Source organism: Phyllobates terribilis, unplaced genomic scaffold (assembly GCF_046119375.1).
Source record: "Phyllobates terribilis strain yellow unplaced genomic scaffold, ASM4611937v1 Scaffold_9__5_contigs__length_417890890, whole genome shotgun sequence".
Classification (NCBI taxonomy): Eukaryota; Metazoa; Chordata; class Amphibia; order Anura; family Dendrobatidae; genus Phyllobates; species Phyllobates terribilis.
Window position 1 is genome coordinate 90,496,937 of NW_027362769.1, and position 13,524 is coordinate 90,510,460.

General features: G+C 43.0%; 2 protein-coding genes across 2 annotated transcripts in view; one reads left to right on the top strand and one right to left on the bottom strand.

Moving 5' to 3' along the window:
- The window catches only part of LOC141161300 (uncharacterized), a 40,216-nt gene extending 31,260 nt beyond the window's left edge, over positions 1 to 8,956 (top strand). Inside the window, exon 5 of the mRNA XM_073646113.1 lies at positions 8,946 to 8,956. Coding sequence (XP_073502214.1) covers positions 8,946 to 8,956 — 11 coding nt within the window. The remainder of the gene's footprint in view (positions 1 to 8,945) is intronic.
- A 2,347-nt stretch (positions 8,957 to 11,303) lies between these two features.
- COL6A2 (collagen type VI alpha 2 chain) overlaps positions 11,304 to 13,524 on the bottom strand; it is a 59,749-nt gene continuing 57,528 nt past the window's right edge. The window contains exon 28 of the mRNA XM_073646769.1: positions 11,304 to 12,684. Coding sequence (XP_073502870.1) covers positions 12,086 to 12,684 — 599 coding nt within the window. The 3' untranslated portion in view covers positions 11,304 to 12,085. The remainder of the gene's footprint in view (positions 12,685 to 13,524) is intronic.

The following is a 13,524-nucleotide window of genomic DNA, read 5'->3' on the forward strand; positions in this document are numbered from 1 at the left end:
GCAGCAGACAAGTTTTTGAAGCTGCTGGTGCCTCCAACGTCCCCCGAACAACAAGATGCAGGGTCCTTCAGAGGTTTGCAGCTGTGCATACGCCATCCTGTCGACCTCCTCTATCCACTTCACACAAGCAGAAACGGCTCCAGTGGGCCAAACATTACATGAAGACTGATTTCAAAACTGTTTTGTTCACGGATGAGTGCCGTGCAGCGCTCGATGGTCCAGATGGATGGAGTGGAGGATGGCTGGTTGATGGACACCCCACGCAAACACGGCTACAGCGCCAACAAGGAGGAGGTGGAGTAATGTTTTGGGCTGGAATCATGGGGAGAGAGATTGTCGGCCCCTTTAGGATCCCTGAAGGCGCTAAAGATGAACTCCATAATGTATGTGGATTTTCTCAAACAGCACTTCCTGCCATGGTTCAAGAAGAAGAACCGTGTATTTCACAGCAAGATCATTTTTTTGCATGATAATGGACCATCTCATGCTGCACATAAAACATCTGCATCTCTGGCTGATATGGGCATAAAAGGGGACAAACTTATGGTGTGACCCCCATGCTCCCCTGACCTCTACCCCATTCAGAACCTCTGGAGCATCATCAAAAGGAGTGTCTATGATGGCGGGAGGCAGTTCACATCTAAGCAACAGCTCTGGGAGGGTATTCTGTCCTCATGCAAAACAATTGAAGCAGAAACCATCCAAAACCTGACAAATTCAATGGACGAGAGAGTTCAGAAGCTCCTTTCGAACAAGGGGTCCTATGTGAAAATGTAACATCACCTAGAATAAAGTTTTGAGTTGAAAACTGTTTGATTTCAGTTTCTAATAACCTGCTAATGCTTATAATTTCAAAAATGACCATTTTTTTGGTCTTTATTAAAATGAAAAGGTTGATCGAAAAGATTGGGGGATCTAAGAGTGTGGCAACCCAGTAGTCATGATTACTTCGAATTCTGACAATATGAGGGTCATGTTGCAGGTAGTGCAGCAAGAAGGCACTTATGTGTCTTGCGCATCTCGGAGCCCCAAAATTATTTTCCGGGCTAGATGCAGCTAAAAATTATTAGTAATTTGAAAGCTGGTGGAGCTTAGTATAGATGGCCTAATAGGATCAGTGCTGCACACTGCTACAAAGCCCAAATTATTTTCCAGTCAAGATACAGATAAACATGATTAGTAATTTTAATTCTGGTGGAGCTTATTATAGATGGCCTAATAGAATCAGTGCTGCACACTGCTACAAAGCCCAAATTATTTTCCAGCCAAGATACAGATAAACATGATTAGTAATTTGAAAGCTTAAAACGGTTGGTAGGGTGATTTTAACCAATCATCAAGCTTTAACTCTCCCCAGGATGACACAGGGGTAGAAAAGTCGTTTCGGATCCATGATTTGTTCATCTTTATGAACGTGAGTCTGTCTACATTATCAGTGGAGAGCCACGTGCGCTTATCTGTCAGCACACCACCAGCAGCGCTGAACACACGTTCAGACAGAACGCTGGCTGCGGGGCATGACAAGATCTCCAAGGCGTAAGTGGCTAGCTCCGGCCATTTATCCAGATTGGAAGCCCAAAAAGAGCAAGGGTCCAGTGACACAGTCATGGCTTCAATGTTTACTTGGAGATACTCCTGTACCATCGTCTCTAGGCGTTGACTATGTGTCAGACTTCTTGTCTCATGTGGCCTTGCAAAGGATGGGCTAAAAAAGTGGTGAAATGATTCCGCAAAATTGATGTTACCAGCAGATACTGTGGTTCTGTTACGGTTTGAGTGCTGAACACTTGACGGTTCCACGGTTGGCAAGTTGGAACTGTGAGATTCACTACGTGCACCACTGGTGTTTTGTGGAAAAGCACATGTAAGATTCTGCAACAGTCTCTGCTGATACTCCTGCATGCGTGCATCCCTTTCTATGGCAGGAATAATTTCTGCAAATTTACTTTTGTACCGGGGATCTAACAGTGTGGCAACCCAGTAGTCAGGATTATTTCTAATTCTCACAATTCGAGGGTCATGTTGCAGGTAGTGCAGCAAGAAGGCACTCATGTGTGTTACGCATCCAGGAGCACCAAGTCCCTGTTGTGTTGGTGGCGAGGTAACAATCATGCTTCCTTCCTCTGTCCTCTCCCCCCAACCTCGCACAACAGAAATGTGATCAAGGTCTCCCTCATCTGATGAGTCTTCCATCAGTTCGTCCTCCACTTCTTCCTGGGCTCCTGCACCTTCCTCACTAGTTTGGCTGCTACCATGCGCCCTGGTAAAACCATCTCCCCCACCCTCACATGCCTGCCGCCTTGGTGCTACCGACCGTCTGGACCTTACAGATGTTAGCCCTTCCGCATACAACTCCTCCTCCTCTACTTCCTCCACCTCCTCTTGTGCCACCACCTGACTCCGAATTCTGTTTAACATGTGCTCCAGCATGTAAATCACCGGAATAGTCATGCTGATAATGGCATCGTCAGCACTAAACATCTTCGTCGCCATTTCAAAACTGTGCAGAAGGGTGCATAGGTCCCTGATCTGAGACCACTCCTCCAGCGTGATTTGCCCCACCTCTGGATCTCGTTGGCCCAGGCTATACGTCAGAACGTATTGCACCAGGGCTTGTCGGTGCTGCCACAGTCGCTGCAACATGTGCAGAGTTGAATTCCACCGGGTAGGCACATCGCATTTTAGCCGGTGAAGTGGCAGGCCCAACGACTTCTGTAGAGATGTAAGTCGCTGAGCTGTGGGATGCGAACGGCGGAAGTGAGCACACAGCTACCGTGCCCTCTGCGGAAGGCCATCTAGTCTGGGATAGTGGGCTAAAAATTGCTGGACAACCAGGTTCAACACGTGAGCCATACAAGGCACGTGTGTGACATTGCCCCGGCGAAGGGCCGCACCCAGGTTTGCAGCATTGTCGCACACGGCCTTCCCTGGTTTCAGGTCCAGTGGAGACAACCATTCATGAAATTGGTTCTCCAGAGCTGACCACAACTCCTCAGCTGTGTGACTCACATTTCCCAGACATTTCAAAGTAAAAACCGCCTGATGACGTTGAGCCCTACTGCCAGCATAGTAAGGAGGTGTGCAGGATCCCTTCTGCGCAGTTAGAAAGCTTGTGGCATGACCAGACAGGCTTTGGGTGCAGGTGGAAGACCGAGAGGAGGTTGAGGAGGCAGAAGCAGTGGAGGAACTTTGACATAAAGAGGATTGACGCACAACTCGTGGGGACGGCAAGACTTGGACAGGAGCCCCTTGTCCTGCTGTCACCATAGTTACCCAGTGCCCAGTCAGCGACATGTAACGCCCCTGTCCATGCCTACTCGTCCAAGTGTCTGTGGTGAAATGCACCCTGTCACACACAGAGTTTCTCAAAGAAGCGGTGATGTTGTGTGCGACATGCTGGTGGAGCGCAGGCACACCTTTCTTTGAGAAGTAGTGCCGACTGGGCATCTGGTACTGGGGCACTGCGACGGACATAAGGTCTCGAAAATCCTCTGTGTCCATCAGGCGGAAAGGCAGCATTTCTGTAGCCAAGAGCTTGCAGATGGTGAAATTCAACCTCTTAGCTTTCTCATGGCTAGGAGGAAATGGTCTTTTACTTGTCCACATCTGAGGGACCGAGGGCTGGCTATTGTGCTTAGACGGGGTTGATAAGGGTGTCCCCGGCAAACTGCCGGTCTGTGAGGAAGATGCAGGCGGACATGTTAGGTTGCCTTGATCCAAAGGTGGTGCTATCGATGTCGGACAGCGCTCAACACCAGCTGCTGTTACCACCTCCAAAGAAAATGATGACCTGCCAATCACGCTGGCTGTTGCGGGTAAAGAGGTGGCAGGTCTGCGCCCCAAAACAGGTGTGACTGCTGTCCCCCCAGTCACAGAGGATGAAGAGGCCGCGGATGCACAAGATATGGCAGACGGTGGTTGGCCCGGCCGGCTAGGCCGCATTGTAGCACACTGAGCTTCCCACTGCAACTTATGCTTCATGTCCATGTGCCGCTTCATGCATGAAGTACTCAAACTATGTATTTTTTGGCCTCTACTTAGCTTTTGCTGACAAATGTTACAGATAGCACGAGTTGGGTCATCTTTATCGATCTGAAAAAATGCCCAGGCTATGCAAGGCTTAGCACCCATGCGACCTGAAGAGCCACCACGACTTGTGGTGAGAGGCAGAGTTGTGTTTGAGGATGCAGTTGTTGACGTGCTTCCAGTACTACGTCTCTGTCCAGGAAGGCGCAACCTGACCTCGTCATCACTAGCATCTTCCTCCACCTCCTCTGCTGACCTCATCTCTTGGCTGACTGTGGGTTGACAGTAAGTGGGATCTCCAACCTCATCATCATCACCCTGTGCGTTATCACACCCGTCGTCCTCAGAGCCAACCTGTTCCTGCCCTGACAAAAAACTAAAGTTGTCGCTCCAATCAGGTATTTGAGTCTCATCATCGTCTTCCTCATTGTCTCCACCAACAGGAGTTACAGTTTGGGAATGAGGGTCTACATTATGGTCAGAACCTTCTGCGTCTGGTCCTGGATCAGACTCATAAAGATTCTGGGCATCAGTGCAGATCATTTCCTCGTCTGGATTCACATAAAGCGCTGGAGTCGACCTCTGATTCCCAGGCTATAGTATGAGTAAACAGCTCTGCAGACTCAACCATCTGTTCTACCTCATACTCAGACGGGCAGCTGGAGATTTGGGAGCTGTGAGGAAGCAAGTGCGATTGGGGTGACACCTTTGAGGACTGGAGTATTTGTGATGTTGAAGTTGATGTGGAGGAGAGCCCACTTAAAGGAGCACTTGATATCCGTTGAAGCACCTGCTGTTTTTGTGCCTCATCTGGAATTTGTAGCGATTGGCGTGGCCGTAAGAAAGGGATCTTATCACATTGTCCGCTAAAAGAAGTAGACATTTTAGTTTGGCTGGAAGATGGTCTTTCTTCTGCAGATGTTACTGTTGCTTTAACACCTACCCCACGGACACAACCTTTTTTCCCCTTCCCAACATGCCTATTCCCCTTTCCACCAGCAGCAGGCCTTTTTCCACTCATTTTGGTGGTTAACTAATTCACAACTCTGGAGTTGTTTGCACAAAAAAACAATGGATGGGAACCGAGCAGAGCTGAGTGGCCAAACTGTGGTATTAGGCCAAAACTATTGGCTGGGTTAGATGCAGAAAAAAATTATATTCAATTTGCAACCTGATGGAGGTCAGTATAGATGGACTAATAGAACAAGTCCCACACACAGCTAGATGCCCAAATATTTTTTCAGAGGTAGATGCAGAAAAAAATTGTATTCAGTTTGCAACCTGATGGAGGTCAGTATAGATGGACTAATAGAGAAAGTCCCACACACTGCTAGAAGGCCAAATATTTTTTCAGAGCTAGATGCAGAAAAAAAATATATTCAGTTTGCAACCTGATGGAGGTCAGTATAGATGGACTAATAGAACAAGTCCCACACACTGCTAGAAGCCCAAATATTTTTTCAGAGCTAGATGCAGACAAAAAATTATTTTGAATTTGCAGCGTGATGGAGGTCAGTATAGATGGACTAATAGAACAAGTCCCACACACTGCTAGAAGGCCAAATATTTTTTCAGAGCTAGATGCAGAAAAAAATTATATTCAGTATGCAACCTGATGGAGGTCAGTATAGATGGACTAATAGAACAAGTCCCACACACTGCTAGAAGCCCAAATATTTTTTCAGAGCTAGATGCAGAAAAAAATTATATTCAATTTGCAACCTGATAGAGGTCAGTATAGATGGACTAATAGAATGATGCTATGCCCAAAAGATTTTACTTCACTAGGTGCAGTAAAAAAATTGGTATTCTATACACAGGTGGTATATCTTGCAACACAGATAGGCTACTCCACTGACTAACACACTCTGCAATAGGCCAAAAAGGATTAGCTTTGCTAGATTCAGCCAAATGCTGTGAAAAAAACTTGCACAGCACTGGCACAGACCTGCCTGGCAAAAACTGATAGGAACTGATGTAACCTAGTCCTGAAAAGGACTGCAATTACAATTAGTCTTTACTCCCACAATCTATCTATTTAAGAGCACAGACCTGCCTGATAAAAGTCGTAGGAAATGCTGTAACCTAGTCCTTAAAAGGACTGCAATCACAACTATTCCCTACTCCCAAGCTATCTGCAGATTTGTGCGAAAATTGGCTTGAAATTAACAAGGTATAGCGCACACAGCAACAGTGGTGCCGTCTAACACGCAGCTGCAGCAGTGAGAAAATGGTGGCGACGGGGAAAATGGCTTGGTCTTATAGGGCAAGGACATGTGACATACACTGCCAATGACACATGCCCTTGCTTGTGTGAAAAAAAGCACTTCGCTCCGTGTGTGCACTGCTGATAGGCTGACAGATTGCACCTCCCCACTGTAAATGCGGGAAAGAGAAAAAAAAATGGAGATCTTCATTATTCCTGCAGAGATCCATCCCCTGCCCCTCCCCCCACCCCGCTGTACACTCAAACTGCGTATTAACATTAATTTTCATCATTACTGAGAAAAAATCCAGTTATGATTTTGGTGCACGAACAGTTATCGAACATAACCTCGAACAGCCGAATTTTTCTCAAATCGTTCGTGTTCGCCGAACGGCTCGAACACCGCCCAAAACAGCTCGAATTTGAGATTGGCGAACAGTTCGAGTCGAACAACGCTCATCTCTAGTCAAGTGGCCAAAAATCGCTATATGCCTCTAATGCAACGCAGTGTAAAGCATATGCTTGGAGTCTCATTGTAACCCCTTAGAGTTGAAAGTCGCTAAAAGTCTGATCCAGTTGGATTTTTTTGCAACCTACTCGTGGTACCCTAGAGTTCACAATATGTCCCCATTCACCTGCAGTATGTGGCAATTAGTGATGACCGAAAGTGCTCGCTAATCGAGTTTGCATCAGGTGCTCGGGTATGCACAGAGTATCGCGGGTGCTTGAGCGACACGTTCGAGTCCCACGGCCGCATGTTTCATGGCTGTTAGTAAAAAAAACATGCAGGGATTGCCTGTCATACACAGGCAATCCCCGCATGTTTTTTGACTGTCTAACAGCCATGAAACATGCGGCCGTGGGGACTCGAACATGTCACTCGAGCACCCGCGATACTCTGTGCATACCCGAGTACCTGATGCAAACCCGAGCAGTGAGCACTTGCTCTCAACACTAATGTTAAGGTCTTTAGACATTTGGCAGTTAAATATATTTTTAATTTTTAAGCATTTAACATTTCTTAAACTTTTATTACTGAAATATTATTGGTTAGCTAATAGTTAAGAATTATAGGAATAGGAATTTTGAAATTTGTATTAGTATTACCTTCATCTAAAATTCCTCAGTCAGCATATATGAATTGAAAGATTTGATTAAATCGATGTATGAGACCAGGGATGTAAGGTTAGAGGGTGTTAATTGCCCTAGTATAGGTAATACTGTATAAAAAAGTAGGGATTCTGAGATATCTGATCATTGTCAGTAAGATTATGATATATCTTTGGATAACTAAGAATATGCGAGTAGTGAGCAGTGGGTATTTTACCTGGTTCATGTTATGACTAAAGAAAAGATTTTATATTTGCCTGTTGGTGAATTACGGTAAATATTTTTGCACAAATCTGTGTGTAACAAAATGGGATATTCTATGTTGAAGAATATTGTGTTTTTTTGCTTCTCTCTCTTTTCTGTTTTGTTTTTTGTTTCATTGTTCATGAGATTTGAATTTTTAGTTGTAATACTAATATGTGATTTATATGTGATTTTTTTTTAATGGTTTTCAGGGAAAGAACATTTGTATGAAAAAAACAAATATTTGTATAAAAAAAACAGTTCCATCATCATCATACTTTTAAAAAATAATAATCTAGAATTATCAAATAAAGCTTTCAGGCATTCGCATGTCATGCATCAATGAGCTTTGGGTGCTCATGACCTTGTCCCCAGCTCACCAGATCTGTTGACTTGGACCACTTGTGTTTGGTACTCTCCACTTCTTGCATGCCAAAAAACACATCACAAGACTTGCAATTTTGGATTTTCTCTGCCACAGTTTTCTAATTTTCTAATCTTCACAATTTGAGCCTTGTCAAAGTCGCTCAGATCCTGTCACGGGTGTATCAGAGGTGACAGTCACCCTGCAGTTGGTTGCAGGAGATCTCTATGTTTGGCATTACAGACATTTTCTTAGATGAGAGGCTGTCTCTAGGACCTAGCGGCTACCTCCCTCTGGTAATTACCTCCCTGGCCTGGGTGTGTATATACCTGGTGTGTCTGAGAGGGAGGTGCTGGCTATATTTATTTGTACTTCTGAAGGCTTAGCAAGAGCAGTACTTTGTCCTCTCTGGAGCTTGAGGCCGAGTTCACATTTGTCTGGAGTCGTCTAAAGCTAAGAATTTTCCCCCTGTTTGTCTACCCTTGTTGTCTATAGAGATAAGTGGAGATCGACTAGTGCTCATCTCCTCCTATCCCTAGCCTTAGCCATGCGCCAGGGAAAGACAGGGTGAGGCACGCGTATGGCGATTGCTGAAGAGGCAATATAGGGACGATAGATGAGACAGGGTGACACTAGACTAGATGAGGAGGTCTCCACTTCCCCCTTTCCCTAGCGTCTGGGCTCCCTTTCCCTCTTCCCTCTGTGTTGCACTAAGTCTTTCCCACACCTGGCATGACAGATCCTTATGTATGCCCATTTTCCTACTTCCAATAAATGGACACAGAAGAGGGCCCCTGAGCAACAGCATTTTTTGGGCCCTTTGCTGTTCATTAGCTCATCATTCCTGCTTTGGAGGTCTAAATGGCCCCCTTATTTCTTGGGTTCTTGTGCGGCTGCACAGGTTGCACCAGTCTGTCCGCCCTGCCATAGTTCATGGGTTTACACCATTGTACAATATAACGCCAGTGATGTAAATCTGATTTGTCTTATGCTTAGCTCTTCTGTAGTGATTGATTGCTTTCTTTGCTGTCTATTGCCCATGGATCTCACATCATCTGAATATCATTCTGTTTATTTTATGATGTTCTTTTCTGTCAAATAAAATATGATTGACCATGAAAAAAAAAAAGATTTTTGTGTAGTGGCAAAAATTGAATAGAGGGCGTCCAACAGCATTTTCGTGCCAGGTTTTATCAAGCAGGAAGCAAGTGGGTTTTTTTTCACTTCCTTTCATTCATCCTTGGACCCATTCCCTAGCCAAATATAGTTCTTCTAGCATGGGAAGTCCTGCACAGATTCTTAACACTCGGTAGCAAAGAGAACAGAATTTACTAAAACTGGATTAGCATAACATGATATACCTTTATGGTCGGTTTTTTTGCTGTTATATGATCTATGAAACTGTAGTATTTTTCTCCCAACTTAGAAGTTCTTCTTTGTGGAGGTAAAATCTGGGAATGTACCAGCTGATTGTACTCGCTTTCTTTAAGGATTACTAACTTCTTACGTCCGTCATTTGCATATAGAGTAAAATTAAGCTGTGTAATCACATTTATACTTTGATGGGGCTGATACTTATTATGTACGCTTGGAATGACACATGTGCCTTATTCCCATTTATTGTACATTTTAGTTAAAACAATAGATAATATTTATGAAACTTAAAAATTATTCAGCAACATTGAATATGGAGATGAAAAGTGGTCGCCAGAAAGAAGTTGGGATATCAAGGTGTCCGGATGTCTTTTATCCAAGTGCAAATGTCACAAACAGTGAGAACTCCACTGGAAAACTTTTTTTGGAATCTGTGATTTGTGATTGTCCCCAAATTTTAGGCTCAAAAAGTTAAGTTTTAAAGAGTGCCTGACGCTGGATTTAAACTTGGGACCTCCTCCAAAATTAGTGCAGCAGCACCAATTGGAACAGTTTTTCTTTGGTGCCCCTCTGTTCCAAAGTTATATCCCCAGGAAATAATGATGCAAATTTTCCCTTCAACAACCTGGATGTATACCACTGAACTTCTCTGTGGGCACGGTCGTGTTTTGATTGACCAACATCAGGGGAGAAAAAACAAACGGCAACAGAGAAATTCTGTACTATATGCCCGGCTGGTTAAAGGGCAAATTTTCACTCTGATTATTGGGGGCGTAACTTTGTAATGTAGGGGTATAGAAGAAAAGGAAAAACTACTCCAGAATCAGTGGAGTAGCGCCAAATGGTAGAGGTCCTCAGTTTAAATTTTTTTAAAAATCCAGTGAAAGGTCCTTTTTGACCAAATGAAAGACTTCCTTGATCAATGGAAGGTCTATTCCAAGGTACCAACAACATAATGGAATGAGCTCAGCAGATTTCCTCTTATCTGATGTCATCCTCACCTCTTCATTTGATTAGCAGGGCTGGTAAGACATCTTAGCCTGGCTAATCAAAAGAAAAAAGGCAAAGGAAAAATATCACATCAGCTCACCCTGTCTAGGTATCTTTCAATCTAATAATGATGCAGTGAACTGAATGAGAAGAGCCTTAGTGCTCAAAATGCGTAGGCCTCCTAGTGTGTTTATTTTTATTTTTTTCCTTTTGATATTTTAATAGTTACTAATAAATAATGTTTTATAGTCCTTTCCATTGTGGTTGCTGGATGTCTTTCTGCCTTCTGCCAGGGATGATGGCCGATAAGAGGAGATTCACAGAACTCTAAAAGATATCTTTTGGGGTTGACATTACAGGGATAAAAAAAATACCTGCTCCTTGCTTTGTATTACTATATTTTTTTAGAATCAACTCTACTTGACCGTATTGGTTGTTAAAAATTGTTTGCTACACCTATGCCTGTAATAAAACTCTGCTTAAAAAATGGATTAGCGGGTTACACTGCGCTGCTGTTACTCCAAATACTCCAAGATTTTAACCGGCTAATCCATTTTTTAATCCAAGATTATACCTTGCAGACTTGCAGCAGCTGATTATTAAGTGATTTACAGTGGTTGTGTCTCACACAACTCCACCAGGTGAGCATCTCCTGCACTTACTAAACCTTTATACCTGTGATAAGATCCTATTGCGCTTTATGTCTCTCCCCCCCCAGTAAAACTCTGCTTAAAGCATACCACTTGTTTGGAGGAAGCAAATATTTTATTTCGAACAATAAGACAATAAGACATCTGCAGGGAATACATATTTTTAGTGTCTTCCCAGCAATTCTTGAACAGGCTGAAGACTTGTTTTAGACAGTATCAATTGCTTTTCCCTTTGCTGAAAGTATAGTTTAATTGTCATATACCCCCTTAAACTTTTAGTAGCTGCCACTTATTGAATGCCCTCAATTTGTAATACTCCATAACAAAGTGAGACACAACATGACAGGAGAACATTTTATTGTCTTTACAGCAGGATATTCCAGGACAAACAAAAGATGGTCTCCCAATTCATAGATCGCTGTATCACTTGACAACAAATGATTGTGAGGGTGAGGTCTCCTCTCTAGATGTACAAAAATACATTTCTATGTAACCAACCTTTAACCCCATTACGTCCCCTGCCACAGGTTTAAAGTTCAGGACACCATGACACGTGACCTGAAGTTAGCACCGCATGAATGTGACGCTGATCACGTCTGAGCATGACTCAAGGCGTTGTGCAAACCCAAGAATGTTTTCCTGTTACGACACAAAATATTCTAATTTTAGAAACAACGTTACCCTGCACTTAAATGTAGATGTACGTGTACGCTTCCCAACCCCTATCTTTTGTATTTACCAATTAGTGTATTTCCCTATTCACAAATGCACCCCCTTTTTGTTGAAGTCTGTATCATTGCATGTATCGGTGTGTGCTGCATGTTTCAAGTGTGTTTGTGTAAAATTTTCATGATTTATCGAGAAATGAGAAAATGTTTGCATGTTTCTAGGAATTTTGATTTATAAGGAACCACAGTTATTAAAGACATTTAGGAATAAATCTTTATAGATATTTAGAAAGATCAGCATGGGGCCAATTTACCAGTACACAAAGCCCATAAGACACGGATATTGTTTCTAGTAGAGAAAAATGTCAATCTCAAGAGCAGTATGTACTAGTAAAAGGGGTCATGTACAAAGATCCATTTTTTTTCTCATTTCTAGATAAATCTAGTCTTGTTTTTAACAAACCCAATGAACAAATCTGTCCATAAAAGCATTTTCAGTGAGTCTTCCATAATCTTTCTCTTTAAAGATGGCTGCTCCTTCTCCTAAACTAAGTTTCTTTAGCACCGGCATATCGAGGTCTGATCCAACAGACACCAAAGTAGACACAACGTTATGCTTTTTCATGGCGGTCACAGACTCGTCTAGACCCTCTTGACCTGTAACGCCATCAGTGATTAAAACAAATGAGGTTTCGGCAAATTTCCTTGCACCTCTGGTGCGGTCCCCAAGGATACTATTGATAGCAAACACAATGGCATTTCCAATATTAGAGGATGAGTCATAGTAAGTAAGACGTGTTAGACCTTGGTAGATTTCCGTTAGGTTATGGGTAAGTGGGAACACCACAGCTTGCTCATCCTTTCCACCATATTGCAATAGGGCCACGCGAGCATTGTTAGAGTCATCATCGCTTCGGGAAAGAGACAGGCGTTTCGATACCTCCTCCACAAATGTTGTTGCTTGTCTGAAGTTTTGCTTTCCCATACGTTCAGAGCTATCCAGGAGGAAGACCACATCCACTGGGCGCTGAGTGCATTGTGCAACTGCAAGTTCTGTAGGAAAAAGGTGTATATATGCTATGTATACAGCTGACGTACTCACTAAATATACTAATTAAACCCGCATATACATATATAGCTCAGTTGAGTAGTTTTGGTTGTTCACTAACAAATCGCATTTACAATTTCTCTCCTAATAAAGGTCTTTTTATGGACATACAAAAATGAATTTGATAGGAAAAGGAGGGAATTATACTCTGTTTAAGAACATTTTTTGGGGAATTCTAAAAAATCAACAATGGCCGAACAGACAGGAAAATCCATTGCTAAAGGGCTGCAAAAATTCATTAAAGATATAATGTCTCCAGTGCTGCCCACAAGGGATTTGCAAAGGTAGCAGTCATACCTGGGCCCAGATGTTTCCACATCAACATTACAAATGGCACATATCGGGTGGAGAGCCCTGTTATATGTTTTGAATCTATTAAAGATATGTTTTAGGGATTTAATGTGAAGATAATGCCCTATAATTACAAATTGAGCCTACCAAGGAATATCAGACAATGTATAATATATTGTCAACACAATAAAGCCGGTAGTGCTTGTAACAATGAGTTTAATGGGAACCGCTCAGGTTGCCAGACACTTTTAAGCTGTCCTTATGACTTTTTAGATGTTTATTTGTATATTTCAGTAATAAGTTTTCTTTTAGTTTTTTGGAACTGCACAGATACGAGAAAAATCAACTTATATACACCTCGCTATGTACTAATGAAGAATGGCTAGTTCAGAGAGGCAATTACTCACAGACACTAGTCCGGATTCAGTAGCTGCAGTCATGACCCCCAGACAGTTCCTGCGCTAATGACGTCTCCTCCCAACACCTCTGATTCT